The sequence below is a fragment of the Schistocerca piceifrons genome, chromosome 6, assembly GCF_021461385.2.
Source record: "Schistocerca piceifrons isolate TAMUIC-IGC-003096 chromosome 6, iqSchPice1.1, whole genome shotgun sequence".
In the NCBI taxonomy this organism is placed as follows: Eukaryota; Metazoa; Arthropoda; class Insecta; order Orthoptera; family Acrididae; genus Schistocerca; species Schistocerca piceifrons.
The window spans coordinates 335,717,341-335,742,019 of NC_060143.1; the positions used below are offsets into that span (position 1 = coordinate 335,717,341).

General features: G+C 42.0%; 1 protein-coding gene across 1 annotated transcript in view; it reads right to left on the reverse strand.

Annotated features, from left to right (window-relative positions):
- Positions 1 to 24,679, reverse strand: part of LOC124803302 (odorant receptor Or2-like) — a 91,620-nt gene that overhangs the window by 16,551 nt on the left and 50,390 nt on the right. The window contains exon 5 of the mRNA XM_047264485.1: positions 7,617 to 7,721. Within this exon, the coding sequence (XP_047120441.1) occupies positions 7,617 to 7,721 (105 nt within the window). The remainder of the gene's footprint in view (positions 1 to 7,616; positions 7,722 to 24,679) is intronic.

Sequence of the window (24,679 nt, forward strand, 5' to 3'; positions counted from 1 at the left end):
TCAACCTATGTGATGATTGACCTTCACCTCTCTGATTGCTGCTTTCACACTTCTGTCCACGTTAAATCTACCAACAATTAACAGTATCTGCAGTTTGACATCTAGCATCCCTTCCACACCAAAAAGTCCCTCCCATACAGCCTGGTCACCTGGGGATGGGGTATTTGCAGTGATGAGAACTCCTTTACACAGTATGCTGACTGTCACAAAAAGGCCTTCACATACGAGCACTATCCTCCAGGCTTAGTCGACAAACAGATCGCTTGTCCCATATCTCCACATACCCCGAAACCTCTCACCAGCCCCAAGAATCAGCTACAAAGGAGTGTCCCATTTGTCACAAAATGCCACCCTGGACTGCAACAACTTGAGCACAATCTTGTTAAGGTTTTGATTATTGTCATCACGCCCTGAAATATGGGACAGTGTGAGTGTGTGGGTTTTATTTTGTCAAGTTGCACAATGGATTGATCCAACAAGTACCCTTTGGCTCGTGCAAGAAACAATTTCCACCTCACACTACTACAGAAATGAAACAGACGCTCCTAATGTACCAACAAGAACTTCTTGAAAAACATTCAGCAACAAATATCTTCTGGAGTCGTCCACTGTGAGGGAAAGACACAAAAATAGTCTATATTCTTATGTAACTAGCGGAATACTTGGGTACTGGAGTATTGCTAGTTACTGTAAGAAAAACATTAAGCGAACGAAAAATGTTATTTATTGCAAAACATTCTGAGAAATCAAGTGAAACTTTTTCATATAAATTAATAAATTTCCGGGTTCTTTTTAGGACAGTAGATTGCCTCTTATGGATAGGAATACTATTATTTTACAAAGTATGGAAAGGTTCTTTTCTCCTTTTTCTTTAAGACTGTTATTTACTTGGCAGAATGGCTGAGTGCCGTGCCTACACAAATTGAATAACTTTTGTAGGTATGGTCAAGGCTGTCACACGAGAAATGTAATGGAGTGTACTGTTAGGGAGGAAAGATGGGGCTTACATATGCTGTAGTGCAGAATACAGTGAGCTGCGATGACTACTGTCTGCGTTGCTAGCTGCTGACAAATAACACAACTATCTCTTTCTATCTGGATTGACCTTCGCCAATCAAACTCTCCCTATGCGTTGAAGAATTCAAGGACTCCTATCCACCCCTAGTCTATTGGCATGGTACACCAGTCACATAAACAGTCCACTGTGATGCCACTCAGTATTCGCTCACAGGTGTTTAACTAGTACTCTGTCCGTGTTCACACCACATAATAAGTGTGGCAGCCAACACAGTGAACAATGCTTATTCGCGAGCGACTCATTATAGAGTGTCACTCCAATTTGCTAACGACAGAGGTGCTCTCCCAGTGAAGTACTGAGGAGAGACTTTGTTCCTCGCTCTTTGCGTACACGCACGAGCGCACTCATTCTCATTACGTGTTCCCGCTCAAAGAGCCACAATGGAACGGCTCCTTTTTCTGGAAAAATTGTAAGGGTATGTTATTCGCTGTCTTCCCTCACGCCTCTGGCTCTTTGTGTCAGAAATATTCCGCCAATCAGCATTGCCGTTTAAAACGACCAATGCAGAAATATATAGCATCTCCATTAGGCGTATACTGTCCTCCTGTGAGAACTCGCTAACTATGCAGTCAGCCCATCAAAAAAATGCGTCTTCTGGGCGCTCCCACACAATGTAGCAGAATTTGCTTTTAAGCCGAACACGGGGGTCGTTATCCCTTTGCTCTGGCAAAAGCTGTCTTGTCTCTCTGGGCGGTCGCTCCGGCTGAAGTAGGTGTGTTGATTCACCCCTCTGAAGGGCTGGGCCTCCCAGCAGGCTGGTTGCCTCTTTAGAACGAATATTCCTGTGGCCGTCATGCTGTGTACACCAGCCTCGACGTTTTCAACCTCAGTGCGCACTTGCGATTTAATTATTAGATTTGCATATTGCTTACATGAATTAATACAAAATTCACTCTACCTTATTTAGTTTGGGTTCGAATGAAGCGTCTTGATGTGCAGAATACGATTGTGAGGACGGAATATGTAAGAAATGAAGGTCAGGAGACCACGCCACCTTACAACATCTTAACCAAGATCCTTCCCACTCTTCCTAAACTGATGTTATATCGACCATCCAACCTCCAGAACATTCTAGTTCATCCTTGTATCACTCCAAATGTCAGCTCCTTGCCACAGGGATGATATCACTATTGAAGATCCAGGTGTAAGATGTGCACAATCGACAAACCCTGCCTTTACCATATTAGTCCTGTCAAAGGCGTATCATATCACATCAGAGGCAGGGCCACCTGTGAAAGCAAACATGTCATATACCAGATCTGCTGCAATCATTGCACAGCTTTTTATACTGGTATGACTACCAACCAACTGTCCCCCAGAATAATGGCTATCGTCAAACTGTGGCCAAGAGTGTAGTGGACTACCCTGTAACACATAATTCAGCTGAATATAACGTGCTTGATTTCAATGACTGCTTCACCAAAGGGGCCATGTGAATCCTTACCTCCACCATGAGATTTTCAGAACCGTGCTGATGGGAGTTATTCTTACAATAAATTCTCCAATCCCGAAATTATCCTTGCCTCCACCTACAGTCTCAACACCCTCCAGCCTACAGTTTCTAGTTTCCAACCCCTCTGTCCTACGCATCTTTCCTATTCATGAACTCTCACCTTCACTGAACACCCCAATCATTTCCCCTCGCAGCTAATCTCCTTTTCGGCTACCCGTTTCTCCTTCCGCCTCCCTGTCTTCCCACAGTCTCACAATGCTCCACCAAGCAGCCTTGTCCTGTTGCTGTCGGAGATGAAAAGGTCCCAGCAAAACTATAGTGTTCTTAGAGATATGACTTGACTCATTTTGACCAATTCCTGGACTAAACTAACATATTTCAACAATATTAAGCATAGAAATGTTATAAATGTTTGGTCACTCATAGATCATTCACAATAATTACAAATAAAGGATTGTTCATAAACAAATAAGCTCGTGTTTTTGCGCAAGTTCTCTCACATTAAATGACAACGAATTGTCGTTAGATCATTTATGCCTCTTGACAGATGTGTCTCTTGGATAAATTTTCAGTTGTGGTGTCTGCTAACACATGTAATTGACCACTTTTAAATTAGCTAAGTTTTGTGCAGCATTTGCATCAACATTGAAACAAAGTTACTGGCAAAACAGTAAACTGTTAATTAAATAATTACAAAAGTATGTCAACATGTAAGGTATTCATCATATGTTCATTAGCTGTGTAAATGTGGAGAATACGATGTTCTGACAAGCATTTGCATAAGTCAATGTATTGTAAAACAGATAGAGATGAGTGCTTTCAGGGATGACAGATATCATGCAAGGATATCAGCTGAGATGTCACACATTGAAATCGTATGAAGCGGTTAAAAGTTGTTAATGAAGAGGTTCATTGCGAAAATGTTTATTCGCTACCAAGTATTGGCTTCTGTAATATTTCAAAGGTACTGAAATACTGTTGTGTCACTGGATGTGCTTCATTTTATTCCGTAGTAGAAATTAAGCCATTACGTATCTGACTGTAAATAAATAAAAAATGAAAATCAATTTAGTAGCAGATTGCAGTTGTAACACTAATGATTTATGCAACAACATGTCGTTTTTCTATTAATTTGAGCTAAGAAACTATTTGACATACGCTTAGCTGCCAGTCTAGTGAAGGCTAGCGAAAAACATTTTCCTGTGTGACATTAACAACTGTGAGTGCAACTGCATTATTGAATGCCTGTTCTGTCCTCATATTGTTGTTAAACTGTAAAACATTCAGTTAATGGGCAACTAACCCTTCTAAATATCAGTTTTTCACAGTCAGTTTACGTACATTGGTAGTTTAAAGTTTGCACCTGTGTTTTTGTGGTGGTTTTTCTGACTAGTAATCAAAACGTCTTCGGTTCTGGATTAGAACCTAGTCACTGGTTAAATCTGGACAAAAAACATCACCAATGGCGGCCGAAGACCCGGCATAAGACGTCATCCTCTTCCTAACAGCAGTCAAAAGAAGGCGCAGGAGCGGGCAGGAGTTCAGGGCACTCTCTGGCCCTTGCGGTGGAAAACTGCCCCTAAAAGGCGGATGAGCCAGAAATGGTCACTGGCATGAGGATGCAGAAGGCAATGGAAACCACTGCTTTAAAAATACATGATGTGTATCCACAGGACATGTGGCCTGTAACTGAAGTACAGTGTAGAGTCAAAGAAACTGATACACCTGCCTAGGTCCCCCACGAGCACGCAGAAGTGCTGCAACACGACATGGCGTGGATTCGACTAATGTCTGAAGTAGTGCTGGAGGGAACTGACACCATGAATCTTGCAGGGCTGTCCATAAATCCACAAGAGAACGAGGGGGTGGAGATCTCTTCTGAACAGCACGTTGCAAGCCACCCCAGATATGCTCTATAATGCTTATGTCTGGGGAGTTTGGTGGCCACCCTGTAGCAATTCTGGACGTATGGGGTGTCGCATTGTCCTGCTGGAATTGCCCAAGTCCGTTGGAAGGCACAATGTACGTGAATGGAGGCAGGTGATCAGACAGGATGCTTACGTACGTGTCACTTCCGAGAGTCTTATCTAGATGTATCAGCGGTCCCATATTACTCCAACTGCACGTCCCCCACACCACTGCAGAGCCTCCACCAGCTTGAACAGTCCCCTTCTCTTCAGTCGTTGTCGGCCCCGTTCTTGCAGTATTTTTTTCGTACGGGAAAACCCTTTCTTCATTGCTACCTCGGAGATGTTGTATCCCATCTCTCGAGCGCCGACTATAGCACCACGTTCAAACTCACTTAAAAGTTGATAACATGCCATTGTAGCAGCATTAACGGATCTAACATCTGAGCCAGACACTTGTTGTCTTGTCTAGGCGTTGCTGACTGCAGCGCCGTATTATTCCTGTTTACATGTCTCTGTAGTTGAGTACACATGCCTATACCAGTTTCTTTGGCGCTTCAGTGTAGTACCATGATGATCTGTCCTTTGGCCGAAGATTTCGTATTGCTTCCCCATTCATATCTCCTGAAGGGGACTGCCAAGGGCGAGGTGACAATGAGAAAAGTATGGAATAACTAACGAGGGGATAACATTCAATGAGTCAGAGCATGGGATGTTAGAAATTTGAACTCAGTAGAAAAGTTAGAAAATATAAAAAGCAAAATGCAAAGCTCAACTTAAACGTAGACGGGATCAGTGAAGTGAAATGGAGAGAAGATATGGATATCTGGTCAGCATAAAATGCTCTAACGGGGGCAGGATTTCTTATAAATAGGAAGATAGGGCAGACAGTGACTTACTGTGAACGATTCAGTAATACGTTGTTCATTCGACAGGAAACTAACGCCACAACAATATGCCGATTTCGCAACCAGAAGAAGATGAAGACGTAGAGAAAGTACTATGAGGATATTCAATCCGTAATTCGGTATGCAAGGAGAGACGAAAATCTAATAAGGATGGGGAATTAGAAGGCGGTTATAGGGGAAGGACCTATGCTATGGTTCTCAGAAAGGTTAAGGGAAAGACAGGGATACAGCCATATACATGTCGTAGGAACGAAATAAATATTGACTAACTGGGTACAGCAATTAATTTCAGATGGTAACAGCGGATAATCTGTTCCAGAATCACAAGAACAGATGGTATATTTGTAAAAGACCTAGAGATACGGGAAAATTCCATCTGGATTACATCAGGGTAAGACAGAGGTTATGAAAACAGATTTTGGATTGTAAGGAATACACAGGAGCAGATATAGGTTCAGACCACAGTTTAGTAATGATGGAGAATAGAGTTAAGTTGAAGAGAATCATCCAGGAAGAATCAATGTGCAAAGAAGTGGGCGACTGACGTACTGAGGAATGATGAGACGCAACTGAAGTTCGCTTAAGATGCAGATACTGCAACAATGAATTCCACTGTTAAAATCAGAGGAGAGGGCGGGTAGTGGAAACAGCACATTGAACGCCTCTAAGAAGTGGATGACTTGTCTGACGACATAATAGAAGAAAAAATTTTAATCGTTGTGGAATACGTAGGGAATCGAATATTAGTCAAAATTTAAAAGAACTCTGGAGGACTTCAGATGAAATAAAGCCGTTCCCACCCCCCCCCCCCCCACCCCCTCCTCCCTGCTTCCACCTAACCCTTCCCCTCTCCGCACTCCTCCCATGACATGCCAAATTCTCGGAATGGGCCAATCAAGGAGCTCGAAGCCCAACACTCACACACAGACACACACACCCACATGACATGCACACACACACACAAAACAAACGATCAATCAGTCAGTCCCCGCTACTTTGTGGCAACGAAAAACAAACAGCCAACGTGAGGGTTTCCTATCGGTAACAATGGTCGGAGGGCATGACATAAATCTTGTCGGGTGATAATGGCAACAGCATAATGATCGGTCTTGTTGGCTGGAAATGGTATATATGTCGATTGTCTGTCTGCCATGCTAATTATGTAACTCATAACATGTAACATCAGTTTCCGTACTATTTTCACAATAAATGGTGAACCAGTGTGTTACAATTACATTTTCATTGCCGTAATATTTCTATGACACTTAGGCTACAATTACAGCTTGCATTTTTTCTATATCTACAGCCTACAAACTACAATTTCTGTAGTGTATATTATAATCATATACAGGTTAAAGGTGCAGTCCGTTACCTCTACAACACATTGGTTACTATTTCATTTTCATCTTCTACCAGCATTTTACGTCTTAAATGAATTTTAAATCGTTTCCTGCTGTACACAAAGCTGTTGATAAACCCTGCTTCTCGAAAATGACCCCATGCTGTGGTTCTCACTTCATCATTATGTACGAAGGGTTTATTATCTTTTCCAAATAATACCAATTGTTTACATTGCTTGTTAATGGAAAGAGTATAGACCTCAATATATATTGAGCAGCTGACTCATTTGGGGGAGCGGCGGCGGGCGGGGGGTGATGGAGAGAAGGAGGGGACCAGGGGCCAGGGGACTAGAAGGGTCTAGCTTAGTAGACGGGAGAAATGTTCGGATGTTGTGTGTTTGCCCCTACCCCTGCATGTAGGCAAACCGAAAGAAGATTATATTGTCTAAAGTAGCCACGGCATTCCTTCTGGAGCCACTTAAGGACCAGATTACTGGAAGCTGTACCTGGAAGTATCAACGGGACAATAAAAGATTTAGATCTCCAAAAAGTCTTAATACAATATTTTGAGTGCTGGCTATTACAGAAATAATAAATAATTCACGAAAGGCATCAAAAGAATAAATGAAATCCTGTAATAGTGGCTGTTGTGGTGTTTCAGAATTAGTCCCCTTTACAGGTATGGTCAAATAGCTGGTATTTAATTGTATAATAGGTATTTGTAATGCCGAAATTTTACTCCTGAAAAATTAAATAAATTTTAATCTTCCACGTCCAACTGTGATGCTAATACTTTATCGTGAACAGTTTCATGTGTTCCATCTGAATATCACAGTACAAAACCAAAATGTTCACTGCAAGAAAGCTCAGAGCAAAGAATAACTACGTATTTAATACCACGTGTCAGTCACTGAGCGAAGAGCCACTTACTTCTGTAATAAGGTCATCCCCGAACCAGCAGTAAATGAAAAGTTCCGCAAGCATGCCAGTCAAGTACAAGCCGAATTTTCCAATCTGCTGCAGTCCGTCCGCACTCTATAAAGGAACTGATGTTAGAAACCAGATAAAGAAATGCTACAGATAAAAAATGGAAATCAGTGACTACTATAAAAATACTTTAACATCGAACAGTTTCAGTGCATTTCAGTCACTTCGTTCACGAATCCTATTCTACTCCCATCATAAATGATAGCCTTTAAGAATGTGCAACATATCAACCTATACATAAACGTAACTCACTGCAGCTCATATTTATAAAGAAATCTAACAATCAGTTGCAACATAAGATAATCCGCTCTGATCTAGACTACTAGATAATTTAGTCTTCTTTTTATTTTTTTTTTAAGAGAACCTCTTCCCTCAACACCTCTCATTCGCTAATATGGGATATTGCCCCTTGAAACTGAAACAGTAGGAAGGACAGTAAATAATGTGCGCATAGAGGATAGTAGGAAGAAAGTGCGATTAAACTTGTTCGTGATTTTGATTTGTGTAGCATTGAACCAAGCTGCGGATGGCAGCCGCTGCTTCAGCTCTACGTCAGAGTTGATCAATCACAATGGCTGGTAAGGGCAGCCCAGAGCAAGATGTTTTCAATGGGCGAGAGATCTGGAGTGTGTGTTGGCCACAGTAACTGTCCCAGCAGCACAGTCAACATGTAATCTTGCGTTATTTTTCTGAAAGATAATGTCGTTGACACCATATATACGGGGTGAACATTAATAAAACCGTCAAACTGCAGCGACGGAATCCTGACTGGAAATCGAAAAAAAATAAAAGTTCTGTCAACGTGTGTCCGGAAATCGACGGTGTGCGTGCAACGACGACAAATGGTCCCAGTATACAGTCCAGAGCTGTATCGGATCCACTTAACAACAAATGTTGTCTCCATGGGATGCATGCACGCGTTCACACGACGCATCATGGATTGTCATGCAGGAAACACATAATCGTACTTTGGCTTATACCATGTTGGCGAGCCACTTGCCTGGAGCTTGTACTAGGGTTTGTCTCAATATCCTGTAGGACCCGAGTCCCTAAATCTGGTGTACGCTCAGTCCACCACCTCCCCCCTGCATGTTTGTCTGTCTGAAAGGGCCAATGATTACACAAACTCCCAAAAGGTGCTGGGAATATTTGTGATGTCTGTGAGGGTACCTGTTTTGGTGTAGCCGTGCTGCCTCTCGACCGTTTCCATTTGCTCAGCCGTACATGATCTCTGCTTGTTCCCGTCACGAATACCGGACCATTCTGCTGCTTACAATACGCTGCGTCAATGGCACAACCGGCAACGTGCAAGGAACAAACGGCATGTGGTCAGAGGAACTGTCATTCGTCAGCGTCATCTACGTTGACCAAGAAGCATTTCCGGACGCATGTTCACAGGACATTTCCTCCTCCATTTTGAGTAAGGAATACGTCCCTGCAGTTTGCGGTTTCCCTAATGTTTGCCTTGTATAGGGCACATACATCGGCAGAGCCACTGGTGCCTACTATCCAAAAACGACTATGCGGATAACAGATGATCCTGTTTTGTCGATAATGGCATCTGGGACTCTTCTGAAAATACGATGTACTGTCAGAGCTTTGTCGTCGGCTCTCACACTATCAACGCGCCACTCTCCTCTGGCGCATCAATGGAAGGTGCAAAAATCGTCACTCGAGCGATAGTCTGCAGAAGCTGTTGCACCTTCCGTGTGGGTACTTGTCCCACCGAAAAAGTATCCACTTCCTGATCGTCCGTGGCGCAGCTGCACGATTGATTCCAAATTTTCAAGAGAATCGTGGCATCCCATCTAACGTGAGTTGTGATATCGTGACTCGATAACAGAGAGACTCGATAGGACACGATCGTGCTGCTGAAACATTTAGACACTTGGTGATAAACGTTTCGTCTTCTTACAAAACGCTTATAACCTTTTTTATCACAAAGAACCTTACTTACTCTCATGATATTTGAGAACGATAAAGAAGCTGCGTGGTTTTCCTCTTATACAGAATGATGTGAGGGTGGACATGGTCCTCAACGATATATGAATACTTGTGTTGACCCACTCTGCCTTTCAGAATGTCGAAATCACTAAGGGAAACTAAGATAAGTTTCCCCAGACCATAATGCTCCCTTCTTCGGCTTTGACCCTTCCGACGATTGTTGCAGGGTGTTTGCTTTCAGATGTTTCATGTCATACACGCCAACGGCCATATGGACGATGGGGCTTAAAACACGATTGGTCTGAAAAGGCAGCCTGTCGTCACTCAGTGAATTTTCAGCTGCGTTTATGTGACCGGCTCCACACACCACACAATGAGCGATCGCGAGCCTGTTGTGTTGTGGATTCTGGAGGCGGTGCGGCCTGAACTTACGGCAGTCACTATAGCGTGTATGAGGTTCTGTATAGTGACAGACTTCGCATTAGTGTATGTTGTTAATAGAGAGTTGCCTGATTACCTTTTACTGTTTATATCCGCCGGAGTGCTCACGCCATTTTAATGTTATTCTTCAAATATAGGCTGTGTGTAAGTGTAAATATGCACCAACTGTTAGCTGCTAAATTGGCAACACCGTGAAACAACACCCAATATACGTAAAATTAGCGTTAAATATCTACGCGCCCCGATATGGAAATGATTAACACGTGAGCGGAACCGCGCAAAGTAGGTAACAGGATGTACCGCGTTCGTCACTGAACGAACATGGGAGCGTGAACCAGGAACCTGCTGCGGAGACCCATACGCAGCAATATTCGCTGAACGGTCTTTGAGGAGGCAATCTTGTTAGTCCTGTGGTTAACCTGGGCGGTCATTTGTTCAACAGTAGGACGCCTGTTCGCCCGTATGTTCTACGCAAGCGTCGTTCACCCGTATCATTCATAGCCCAGCTGAATCACAGTTACCTTGGCGCCGTTTTGGATAGCGCCATTTTGTCTTGCTCCACATACTGTAACCACAACGCATGCCAAAAGTTTACAAAATTAACCGTATAGGAAGTACTTTCACCATTCGCCTGAAAGCCAATGATCATGTCCTTTGGAACGTCAGATGAATTTCTCAGTTTCTGTGTTACGACAAAGACTGCAGTGTTTAACGCGTCGCCCCGTTACGCTTTCTGTACCCTCCTCTGCTAGTACTGCCACCCGCCGTCTGTGAGTGGCTGTTGCACGTTGACATCGGACTTAGCGCTGGTCACAGTAATTTGACTGGTTCATCACACAGGCTACCCTGAAATATATCAGTGTTAGTAACAGGAAACCATGGTGGCTTCTTGGCGCGGCCGGACAGTACAACGGTATCATCTACAAGTTCAACAATCCGATTGTACATCAACAACGCACACTTACACAGAACCTTTCGTCGAAGAACAACATTAAAATGTAGTGAGCAGTCCGGTGCATACAAATAGTAAAAGGTGATCAGACAATTTTCCATTAACAACATGCACTAATGACAAGTCTGTCACTATACTGAACCACATAAACACGCTGTAGTCACTGCCGTAAGTTCAGACTGCACCGCCTCTAGAATCTACAATACAGCAGGCTCGTGATCGTTCAATGTGTGGAGCTGGCCACAGAAACGAACCACATTCACAGCTTGCGGCAAGACTTCTCCCATGGGTGCATTGATTGAATGACGGCTTCCATGTCCCGACTGCCGCCAACTTCCGCAACCACAGAGAACAGAGTATCAGGCATCAGGAAGTATAGGTAACGTTTGACCTGATAGAGCCGATATAGGGAATAGTGCCGTACACGCCACACAGTGCAATCGGTATGCGCGCAACAGCATGCATATCTAATATGTTCCAAAAAGCCACGCATAAAAATGGAATTTTTCGGTGTTCATACCTCTGGTTCTATTGGTGGTAAAAAGGTAGAGTCAAGTGTTTCGGATAGCCCTTGGACCATAGAGGATTTGTATATCCAACAAACGATCGTCTTAGCTTTACTGTACCACAGTACAGGGTGAAAGTATGAATATTACACACTTTCTGCTGCTTAGGAAAAGGAAGCAGATCGGTTGAATCTTTTTGCATTTGATGTAGATTACGATGGGCTTGATGGGACTTATGGAGCCACCATTAGTTCATGGACAGTTCCTCGGAAAACGCCATGGAAAGGTTCTTTTTTCTGCTATATTTTCGCACGTCACCAGAAGACCAGAACCCAGCGGAGGATTCGAAGAGGGCGAGACACAGAAAATAGCTGAAATTTTTGCGATATGTTCCTAAGCTCTCACTCTAGTATAGCATTGAAAATCCGCTAGATATCTTCATTTCTTTCCAAGATACACGTGTTCAATTACGCTACTTCTGCACGTAAAATCCGGTATGAGGTGAAATATAAATAATAAATAACGGCACAAATTGCTCAGATTTTAGCGATATATTCTCTAGCATTTATCTAGCCCCGAACCATCTCCGCGTTTTCGAAAGTCTTTACCTGTTATAGAGAAACACCCCAAAATTCTTGATTTTTGTGTACCAAAACCCAATCGCGGAACCCGACATGGCTATGTACAAGAAATGGCTGTAGTTTTTGCGATATATTCGTAAGTCTCTTATCTCGAACAGCCTCGAAAATTGTCTTCATATCTTTATCCGTTTCCGAAACACAAACGTTCAGAGTGACCCTAGTTGTACACGTAAAGAACGCACGTAAAATCCGGTGTGAGGCGGAAATGTAATCTATAAAGTGACGTAGCACGGGGAAAAACGCTGCTAAGTGTCTCCATTATCACCTCGGAACCCCATGTTGTGGTACTGAAGCAGATGCAAAATTTTTTTACACGGAAAATCCGGTCTGAGACGTAAAATTTATTTTGCGTTATTTCCGGATCACATAAGTAAACTAATGAAGTTTTATTGAGCAATAGATTCCTTTTCATATGATTTAGGGAACCAGCGGAAAAATTCTCCTGTCGGAGCACAAAAAATGTAAATATGTTCCTGTTTACTCAAAAGGTTCAAATGGTTCAAATGGCTTTGAGCACTATGGGACTTAACATTATGGTCATCAGTCCCCTAGAACTTAGAACTACTTACACCTAACTAACCTAAGGACATCACACACATCCATGCCCGAGGCAGGATTCGAACCTGCGACCGTAGCGGTCGCGCGGTTCCAGACTGAAGCGCCTAGAACGGCTCGGCCGCACCGGCCGGCGAAGATAGTAGACAGTGGCTGGGCTGAAGAAATAGTGAAGGAGATAATGGCAGTGTGAGAGAAGTAGAGGGACACAGTGGCAGTGATAGTGAGAGAACAGTGCAAGGAAAAGAGGAAAGGAGACAGTGTCAGGGAGGGGGGAGGAGGAGGGGAGGAATAAAGAGAAGGAAAAAGTGGTGGAAGAAGATGACAGCCAGTAAAAATGAGAGACTGAGTATAAGACAATGACAGTGAGGATGAGAGAGAGTGACTGCGAGAAGAGACAGCAGCAGTAGGAATGAAGGAAAGAATGAGATATCAGCAGTAAGAGAGAGCAAGAGAGAGACAATGACGGTGACAGGAGACAGTAGTAGTGGGACTGCGGCTGTAACATGGGAGATGACACTAAGGGATAATGACAACTGGAAGTGAGTGGTTATGAATGATTTCCAGCAGTATACTATTGGGTGTGCGTGTATTACAGATAGGGGAGCTTGTGGGAATTTGAGGTGAGCTGCATGTTAAAAAAAGCTGAAATATGCATGCCAAAATTTTTGGGAAAGGCTTTAAAGGTGCTGTACATGTTATGTGACACTAATTGTCAAGGCTAGCGATATCTCTGTGTGTTTTCTGCATGTCTTCGAATTGATAGACATGGAAAGGAAGCAACACCTCAGGAATTGCGTTCTGTTTAGACGTGACAGCTGGGTGACATACTCGTACTGTACAGTCTCTTTCTCTCTATGTTAATTCAGAGGTTTGACTTAAGCTGTGGTGTTGAGATGTATTTTGATGCAGGTCGTACTCTATTCCAGTATTCCATCGGGAAAACAGATGTTTTTTACCCACATGGAGTACCATCTGCGAAGGGTAGCCAAGCTGGCAGTTTTTGGTGGGCGATAATGCATGTCCTTTGCATTTAGTGGGGGTGTCACGTGACAGGGATAATCATGTTTCAGATACTTGGAACTCAGAACAGAATTTGGCATAAAATCATCATCTGGAGAGCGATCATGATATAGATAATTTTTATTTAATAGTCTTGATCGCACAGCTTTTGCAACAGAATTACCAGTTTCGGCTATGGAATAGCCATCTTCATCCTCTACAATAGAAGTAAAAGAATGTGTTTTACCAGCTACGAAGGTAAGAGATAAAAAACAAATGACAGAAGTTGTAACAAAAACACAATACGCTTGTCACTCTGCTGCAGTGCAACAAGTCATCACATGTAAACATAACACGAGTCAGTCATGCATGCTTCGAACAGTTACACTATTCAGACACATTAACGTGACCGATAGTCAAAAGCCTGGATAAGCACCTTTAGCGACGCAGACGGCTGCGAGACATGGAGGAAGAGTCGTTTGATTCTGGAAGGCATCAATAGAGATGTGGAGCAATGTCAATTCCAGTGCCGTGGTTTGCTGCACTAGGGCTCTCCAAGACACGAACAGGACCATTGAGGCGGTCCAACAGATTCTCGGTTGCAGGGAGTTTGGTGGCAAGGAGAGTAGAGTAAACGCATCCTGGTGCTCTTCGCATGTGAACTGTGTGACACGTCGCATTGTCGTACTGAAAAAAGCTATTATGCCGAGGAAAACCAAATTGCATGTAAGGTTGGACGTCGTCCCCAAGAATAGATGCTTACCTATGTTGATCCACTGTGCCATCCAGAATATCAAAATCATGAAGGGAATGCCACAAAAACATTAGGCAATAAAGCTCCCTCCTCTGCCGTTGACCCTTCCAAGGACAGTTGCAGGGTATTTGCTTTCAGACGTTTCAGGTTGTAGATGCCCATAGCCATTCGTCCAATGGAGCATAAAATGTGATTCATCTGAAAAGGCTACCTGCTGTCGTCCAGTGGACGTCCAGTTGTGTCCGCAGCTCGTGGTCGTGCGGTAGCGTTCTCGCTTCCCGCGCCCAGGTTCGATTCCCGGCGGGATCAGGGATTTTCTCTGTCTCGTGATGAGTGGGTGTTGTGTTATGTCCTTAGGTTAGTTAGGTTTAAGTAGTTCTAAGTTCTAGGGGACTGATGACCATAGATGTTAAGTCCCATAGTGCTCAGAGCCATTTGAACATCCAGTCTTCAACGCTAATGAGCAGCAGTCACCATGAACGGCTATAGAAGAAACATTGTTGGTAAGCATTTGGTGCACCTATGCGGTGAGTTTCTCAACAGTTTGACATCTGGTCTCCCACACACATCTCCACAGTTGTTGTTCACCCCTTTCATCTATGTTATATGGTGCACCACAGCTGCGTTGGCAGTGATTTTTTTATGCACAGTATACGACAACCATGGCGGCACGCGAACAATTTTCAAACTTAGCCGTTTTGAAAATGCTTCGACCCTTGGCCCGAAAGCCACTGATCGTGCCCTTTCGGACGTCAGATAAATCACTCCATTTCCTCATTACGATGACGGCTTCTCTGGTTCACGCGTCCCCCGACAGTTTCTATGCACCCTACACTGCTAGTGCTACCCCCTACGACTGTGAGTGGTTATTGCACATTGACGACGAACATAAGCGGTGGTCAAATTAATGTGATTGGACAGCGTATGAAGGATGGTGAGAAACAGTCTGAAAAGTTTGTAATGGTGTTGCAGGGTAGGTGGTACCGAGAAATATTTGTTAGGAAAAAAATTAGCTAGGTTGGGTGCCGTTTCGCGGTTAATTAGCATTGAAGTTAGCCAATGAGTTCATTGCGTGCACAGATCCAAGCGGTCTCGCCAAACGTGTTCTTCGTTTGGTTTTCTAAAACCGAACAAGAGAGAGAGAGAGAGAGGAAAAACCTGGCCGTAGGATGTAGTAAGAATCGAGTCCGAGGCAAAGTCTGATCAGACTGGAGCGCTACCATCTACGTTATGCGAGCAACTGACACTAATTGTATTCGGCGGGCCGCTTTAATTTCCGCATTCAGCGGCCTGATTGGCTAACTTCAATGCTATTTAACTGGGAAACGGCATAAAGTATCGAATTTTTTTCATAACAATTATTTCTCAGCACAACCTACCCCGTAACACTCTTACAAGCTTTTAACAGTTTCTAACCTTCATGTATGTATGATGCTCATTGATGCATGCATAACTTAGAAATAAATATACAAAGTAATTAAAAGGAAATTGATTTGCAAACACAGTTCTTAAAGTATTTTCAGTTACAAAGAAAAAAGGATGACTTTTTAAAATAAATGTTTAACTACATAAAAATATATTTGTTTTCTGACAGTTTAAACTACTCAAAACTAAAAATTGATTACAGAAATCATTCTAAACTTGAGTCCACTGCGACTGCACTAAAATTATTCCCATAGCGGAAGAAGAAGGAATATACTTCGAGAACATGCATATTGTCCTGTTTCTCACATTCCGGTTTATGTTTTGATTAGAACAGCAAGTCTTAAGAATGAAAGTGGAACAGGAACGTACGTCAAGTAACGAAAAGAAGTAATTACGATAGTATTCCGATAAAGTAAATGAACAAGAACATGATTAGTAGTGGGAAGGTAGTAAAGTGCCGCTGGAGGGCGCCGTTTACTCGTAGTTGCACGTTACTCTCTGTTGGGCACACTTCTCGTGCCGTGCTGCCCCATGTACCGTGCGTCTACAAAGCTCTACAGATGATGGCGACACTGTTGATCTTAGCAAGCCTTCGACGGTGCCCGATAACACTTCTCATTAGGAAATGAAATGTGAGGAAAGAAGTTCTTCAAAGATTTCGAAATAAAAGTTTTCCTCAAGACACTTTGCTTATTAAGAATATGGTCAGGATGCTATTTCTTACTATCAAAAAATTCTAGTACCTCCAAAAAGGCGTGGCATCTACATTCGGGAGCGGTGTCCCAAATCTTGGAATTATTTTCTGTGTGCGTTACACTGTCTTCTTGATTTTTTAAGTGATCACTGAAAGCTTTTTAATTGCAGTTATGTGTGTGTACTTCAAATCTTGTTTCATAGGTACGTCCCATCTGTCTAACATAAAAGCAGCTGCAAACATCAGATGTGATTTTGCAAACTCGTGATTGTGAAAATTTACTGTGATTTTGCCCAAGTTTATGGCGAAGACGCATTTGCGGACTGTAATTAATTTGGAAAAAAATATTACATAGCCGAAATCAGTAAGTCTATTCAAAAAGCTGTGCGCTCAAGGCAGTTAAATAAAAAAATACGATGCCTTTTTCTGGTTTACGTATTATTTTATTGTGCTAGGATGTAAAAGACGGACATGCCTTAACATACTACTGCCAACAGTATTAATCCTTGCAGTTACACAGAGTTTTTGTTGCTTGAGTCATACGGCCTGTTCTTCCACATATATCTACTACATTTTAGTACATTGCGCTTCCAAAAACAGTAATGCTCGACAAACAGGTTTCACATAAAAATGGAAAATGTACATTAGAACACACAGAAGTAAAGCTGTGAGGACGGGGGCGTGAGTCATGTTTGGGGAGTTCAGATGGAAGAGCACTTGCCCGCGAAAGGCAAAGGTCCCGATTTCGAGTCTCGGTCCAGCACACAGTTTTAATCTGGCAGGAAGTTTCAGTTTCATTGGAACACACATTTGACGAGAGAAAAAAGGCTCGCACGATGTATGAATCCAAATGCCCCAAAACTTTGGAGACAACCAAGGATTCACAAAGTGAGGACTATCACAAATTACAGAAAAGCACCCACGTACACCCTCCTCAGAATATTCAAACGTACTCATACAACAGTATAAAACAAAAATGACAGAATAGTGAAAAACACAGAAGAACTAACAAACCAAACAAAACGGATATATAGTCCAGATGCAGCTATATTTGTGTCATTTGATGTAGAAAACATGCACTCCACAACCCTAGTTAAAGAAACAATAAAGATAACAGAACAAGACCTAGATAGTTATAGTTAGTTACCACAAGAACATGTAACATTCTTATAATTCAGTGTCCACCAAAAATACTTTTAATTCAATTAAGAATTCTACCTACAAGAAGGAGGCTTGTTGATGAGATCACTAATTTCGGGAAAGTTGACAAATATCTTTATGAACAAAATAGAAAAAAGAACTATCCAGAAAACAGCACCAAGAAAATACATTATACTGTACTGATGGAGACACTTAGATGACGTTCTCTGCTTGGTAAATGAACAAGGAAATAAAATGAAGTAACTACATGCAGAACAAGCAGGCCAAGTAAACTTTCCAGATACATCCATCACAAAGAAACATATCAACACCCATTAAGCAATTACGGAAAAAACACCACAATGCATCCATCATCCAACCACCCATAGGCCCAAAAATAATATGCCGTCAGATACATGCCTCACAAACCAAACACAGTATCACTTGGCAAACATAGCTTTAATGAGCAGTTGGACATAATGATTCAGTTAGCAAAAAATTAAGACAGAAAATCCAGAAAAACACGAAAATAAAAGACAAAACATCACACAAATCCAGAGATCCACCACACCCATCACAAAGACACAGACAAACATCACCACCACTACACAGGAAGAGCACAATACAGAAACTCAACAGACAAGCTGGAACACACCCCCATACAGAAACAAACTGGTACACATAATTAGGAACATCTTCAAGAAACAAGGAATAAAAATATCATAACAAAGCAATAACTCTACAGACAAATGTCTCAGTACCAAAAATGTGGAATTCACCAACTCCACTGTAGCAGTTGTGATCCTGTGTATTTGGGGCTGACCAGCAGAACTATTGAAATAGCGTTGTTTTATTTATTTATTTATTTATTTATTTGGATCATCAGCTCTTCTGACTGATTTGGTGCGGACCGCCACGAATTTCCCTCTTATGCCAACCTCTTCATCTTAGAGTAGCACATGCAACCTACCTCCTCAATTATTTGCTGGATGTGTTCCAATCTCCGTCTTCCTCTACAGTTTTTGCCCTCTACTGCGCCCTCTAGTACCATGGAAGTCATTGCCTCATGTCTTAACAGATGACCTATGATCCTGTCCCTTCTCCTTTTAAGTGTTTTCCACGTATTCCTTTCCTCTCCGAATCTGTGCAGAACCTCCTCATTCCTTACCTTCTCAGTCCACTTAATTTTCGCCACTGCTAATCTGCTTTTGATGTCCTCCTTGCTCCATCTGTCTAGCCTATGTAGCAGAATTCCTTAACTTCATCCACTTCATGACCATAAATTATGATGTTAACTGTCTCGCTGTTCTCATTTCTACCACTTCTCATTACTTTCGTTTTTCTTCGATTTTCTCTCAGTTCATATTCTGCACTCAATAAGATTGTTCGTTCTATTCAGCAGATCGTGTAATTCTTCTTCACTTTCACTCAGGATAGAAATGTCAGCGGTGAATCATATCATTGATATCCTTTCACCTAGAATTTTAATTCGACTCCTGAATCTTTCTTTTATTTTCATCGTTTCCTCTTCCATGTACGTATTGAACAGTAGGGCCGAAAGACTACAGTCCCGTCTTATACCCTTTTTAATCCGAGCACTTATTTCTCGGCCGTCCATTCTTTTTATTCCCTCTTGGTCCTTGTACATATTGTATATTACCCATCTCTCCATATGGCTTACTCCTATTTTTTCTCAGAATTTCAAACATCTTGCTCCATTTTATATTGTAGATCGCTTTTTGCAGATCGCCAAATCCTATGAACGTGTCATGATTTTTCTTTAGTCTTGCTTCCATGATCAACCGCAATGTCAGAATTACCTGACTCGTGCCTTTACTTTTCTAAAGCCAAACTGATCGTCATCTAGCGCATTCTCAATTTTCTTTCCCATTCTTCTGCATATTGCTTTTGTCAGCAACTTTTATGCAAGAGCTGTTAAGCTGATTGTGCTATAATTGTCTCACTTGACAGCTCTTACAGTCTTCGGAATTGTGTGGATGGTATTTTTCCGAAAGACAGATCATATGTCTCCAGACTCATGCATTCTACACACGACTGTGAATAATCGTTTTGTTACCATTTCCCCAAATTATTTTAGAAATTCTGATTGAATGTTATGTATTCCTTCTGCTTTATTTGACCTTAAATCCTCTAATGCTCTTTTAGATTCTGATTCTAATATTGGATCCCTATCTATTCTAAATCGGCTCCCGTTTCTTCTTCTATCACATCAGACAAATTTTCCCCCTCATAGAGGCTTTCAATGTACTCTTTCCACCTATACGCTCTCTCCTTTACATTTAACAGTGGAATTCCCGTTGTACTCTTAATGTTACCACCCTTGATTTTAATGTCACAGAAGGTTGTTATGACTCTCCCGTAGGCTGAGTCTGTCCTTCCGACAATCATGTCTTTTTCGACTTCTTCACATTTTCCTGCAGCCATTTCGTCTTAGCTTCCCTGCACTTCCTATTTATTTCATACCTCAGCGACTTTTATTTCTGTATTCATGAGTTTCCCGGAAAATTTTGTACTACCTCCTTTCATCGATCAACTAAAGTATTTCTTCTGTTATTTTCTTTGTACCTATGTTTTTCTTTTCAACACTTGTGATGGCCCTTTTCAGAGATTTCCGTTCCTCTTCAGCTTTACTGCCTACTGAGATATTCCTTATTGCTGTATCTAGGGCCTTAGAGAACTTTAAGCGCATCTCTTCATTCCTTACTACTTCCGTATCCCACTTCTTTACGTATTGATGCTTCCTGACTAATCTCTTAAACTTCAGCCTACTCTTCATCACTGCTGTATTGTGATCTGAGTCTATATCTGCCCCTGGGTACGCCTTACAATCCAGTATCTGATTTCGGAATCTCTGTCTGACCTCCTCCTCTTGTGATTCTTGATCAGAGTATTCGCTATTACTAGCTGAAATTTGTTACAGAAATCTATGAGTCTTTCTCCTCTCTCATTACTTGTCCCAAGACCATATTCTCTTGCAACCTCTTCTTCTACGCCTTCCCCTACAACTGCATTCCAGTCTCCCATGACTATTAGATTTTCATATCCCTTTACATGCTGTATTACCCTTTCACTATCCTCATACATTTTCTCTATATGTTCGTCTTCAGCTTGCGACGTCGGCATGTATACCTGAACTATCGTTGTCGATGTTGGTTTGCTGTTGATTCTGATAAGAACAACCCTATCACTGAGATGTTAACAGTAACATGCTTTCAGCCCTACCTTCCTATTCATAACGAATCCTACTCTCGTTATACCATTTTCTGCTGCTGTTGATATTACCCTATACTCATATGACCAGAAATCCTTGTCTTCTTTTCATTTCACTTCACTGACCCATGCTATACCTAGATTGAGCCTTTGCATTTCCATTTTCAGATTTTCTTGTTTCCCAACCACGTTCAGGCTTCTGACATTTCACGCTCCGGCTCGTAGAACGTTATCCTTTCGCTGATTATTCGGTCTTTTTCTCATGGTCACCTGCTTCTTGCCAGACCTCTCCCAGTGATCCGAATCGATGACTGTTCCTGAATCTTTTGCCAATGTGTAGATCATCACGACACTTTTTCAGTCACAGGCCACATGTCCTGTTTATACACGTTACGTGTCTTTAACGCAATGGTCTCCATCGCCTTCTGCATCCTCATGCTGTTGGCCATTGATTCTTCCGCTTTCAGGGGCAGTTTTCTATCCCTCTTTGACAAGGCCGTTGGCAAGAAGAGGATGATTTCTTGCGCCGCAACTATCCGACCACCAATGCTTATTATTAATCGAAATTTAAGCGGTTGCGGGATTCGAACTCGGTACGAAGGACGCTACACCTAGACCACGGGTTAGCCATAGTACAAGGAACACAAAAGAGCATGGAAATATGGCACCAGCCATTTGCATAACATTTCCGGAAAGAAATCACCAACATACCACGACAGAAAAGGTTACAAGAGACGTCTTCTAACTGTACAAGAGAACTTCCAAATTCTAAGAACAGTGCTAAGGAAGAAACACACTACAAATGACGACACAAACATTAGCAACCAGACGTTATTTAAACTAATTAAACGTACTATAGAGAAAGAACAACTCACTCCCACTCCTAACAAAGCAAACAAAACACGAACGCATCGGGCAATAGCAAAACAAAGTACACATAATGGCGAGATTACAGTGGTTCTTCAAAACAGAAAACCATGAATATGATTGGTGGTAGTGAAAGTACTTTATACTAAAATATACCACATATTTGTGGAAGAACAGAAAGAATGATGTAGGGAACAAAGAATCGTGAGTAATGATAAGAATTAATGGTGTTTATAGTAGTAAGTTAAAGCATACGACCTGTTCGTTATCCTAGCAAACAAAACTGTAACGAATAAACCATATCGTTACAGTGACCACTGAGGATGCTTCTGATAAAGCGAAACGCACTTGGTCTTAATGAGTCTTTCATTAGAGACGCGAAAGACGATATTTAACTTATACAACGTGTATATCTGTGACTGTGGAAAATAGTCGAAGAACAAAGAAGACAACATGTCTAATGAGAACTGTTTATTGGTCAGGTACAATAGGAGAAAGATCACTCCCTACAGCATAACTTTATGGAGAGGGCTATCCGAATGTGGTAGGAAGGAAAGCGCAATGTTTCAGTAACTATGTTGATTAATGGAAACCAACACAGCTGTGTTATTATACATTGTTTTTTTATGGGCGGTTCCGTTCGCATAACCATCAGTAACACAATAAATGTACAATAATGCAGCTATGGTGGTTTTCATTAATCATTAACAATAATGTCTGCTGGGGTGCTCAACATGATCAAGATTGTTATACCAGTCGTGGCTGGAAAGATCAGATGGCGAACTGATACTTCAGGAAGGTTTTAGCATTACCCTTCTTTGAAGAAAGACCAACTCAGAATAGCGTCGGTGACACAGCAGAAGGATAAGCCATAGACAAGGGGCGAGGAAAATATATCTAAGCATCTTTCCTTGGGAATCGGCCAGCGATGTAATTCACAATGCAGACGTGCAAACTGGACGATTGTGGCCTTGTTACATCAGCAGCGCAACAATCTGTGCCGCTGAAGAAGTATCAAAGTGGTACCGGTCTCTCGTGCGTGCGATTCAGTCCCTCAAAATACGTAACAGGCTAGCATGTAACACTGTATACAAAAAGTTTGAACTGATCCTACAGCTTCTCACTGTAGGACTTCGATAATCATCTGTAGATCTTATCTGCAACTGGCATCACTGTGGTACTACGCCGGCCGCGGTGGTCTAGCGGTTCTAGGCGCTCAGTCCGGAACCGCGCGATTGCTACGGTCGCAGGTTCGAATCCTGCCTCGAGCATGGATATGTGTGATGTCCGTAGGTTAGTTAGGTTTAAGTAGTTCTAAGTTCTAGGGGACTGATGACCACAGATGTTGTCCCATAGTGCTCCGAGCCATTTGAACCATTTTGTGGTACTACAAAGTACGCATGTCAGGGGTGCTGGAACGCTAGAATTGTTGGCAGTATGGGTTTCTTTACATTTTGAAAACAACATTTATATGAGAGGTATGCCTCCTCTCATCGACTGTAGTGTCAAAAAGTATCGGAGTTGAAAATGTTTACTCACGATGCAAAATAACAAACCATGCCGACTCAAGTGTCTTTAGAATAGATGTTCTTAGGCACATAAGGACAAATCTGTCTATTATGTGTACTACTTTCTTCTATTGCATGGAATGCTTTGCGGAAGCACGTTACTTGACTGACTCACGATTTTCTGCATTGCATTCAAACAAAAATTGCTTGCGGCCTACATCTACAGATCTCCGTCGATATCTAAATAATTACTCTGCCATTCACAATTAAGTGCCTGGTAGAGAGTTCCCCGAACGACCTTTAACGGGGGTAGGACGTCAAAAGGGCCGACTTGGAGCAGGAGAGGCACGACAGGACATTTTAATTTCCACTGTCTATACTTTTACAAATAAATTCATAAAACTTTAACAGCACGACCAGGAAGGATTCAGGATTCATACTCATAGCAGTGGAAGCTCAAAACGTAACAAAACACATTTTTTACATGTGAAATTTCATCATTTTTTCACTTACTACTGGCTGCATTTGTTGCTATAGGTACACTTTTCTACCTAAGTAAGAGAGATTCTTCGATGACTTTTGCACAGCATACAAACCATAGTTACAGGTGTACGAAACTCTAGAAGTTATTTAATTTATGAAAAAATGAATGAACTGTTACATTTTAAACTTCATGTTTAGAAAAAATTAAGTTTTATAGTTAATTATCTCAATTTTTTCCACAGTTTTTTAATAGATTTGGAAAATTCTAGAGATTCATACACCTGTAACTACTGTTTGTATGCTATGAGAAATTCATCGAAGAATCTCTCTTACTTAGGGAGAAAAGTGTACATATAGCAACAAATGCAGCCAGTAATAAGTTAAAAAATGATGAAATTTCACACGTAAAAAAAGGTATTTTGCTACGTCTTTGAACTTTCACTGCGATAAGTGTGAGTCCTCAATCCTTCCTGGTCATGGTGGCAAAGTTCTATGAATTTATTTGTAAAAGTATAGACAGTAGAAATTAAAATGTCCTGTGGTGACTCTCCTGCTCCAAGTTGGCTCGTTTGACGTCCTACCCCCGTTAAGCAATTTCACTATCGTTCCACTCTTGATCGGCAAGCAGAAAACGAACACCTAAATCTTCCCTTGCGAGCTCTGATTTCTCTTATTTTACGTGAGTTGTCCAGAAAAAAAAGTTCCGATCGGTCGCGAAATGGAAACCACTGGTAAAATCCGATAAAGCTTAGCACGGATGTGTTGGTCAGTGTCTCTAGTATGCCCATCGATCGTGTCGCGTCGCACTTTTCAGGTTTGAGTGAACAGTGAGCACTTAAAGATGCGTAGGGAATGGCGTCTCC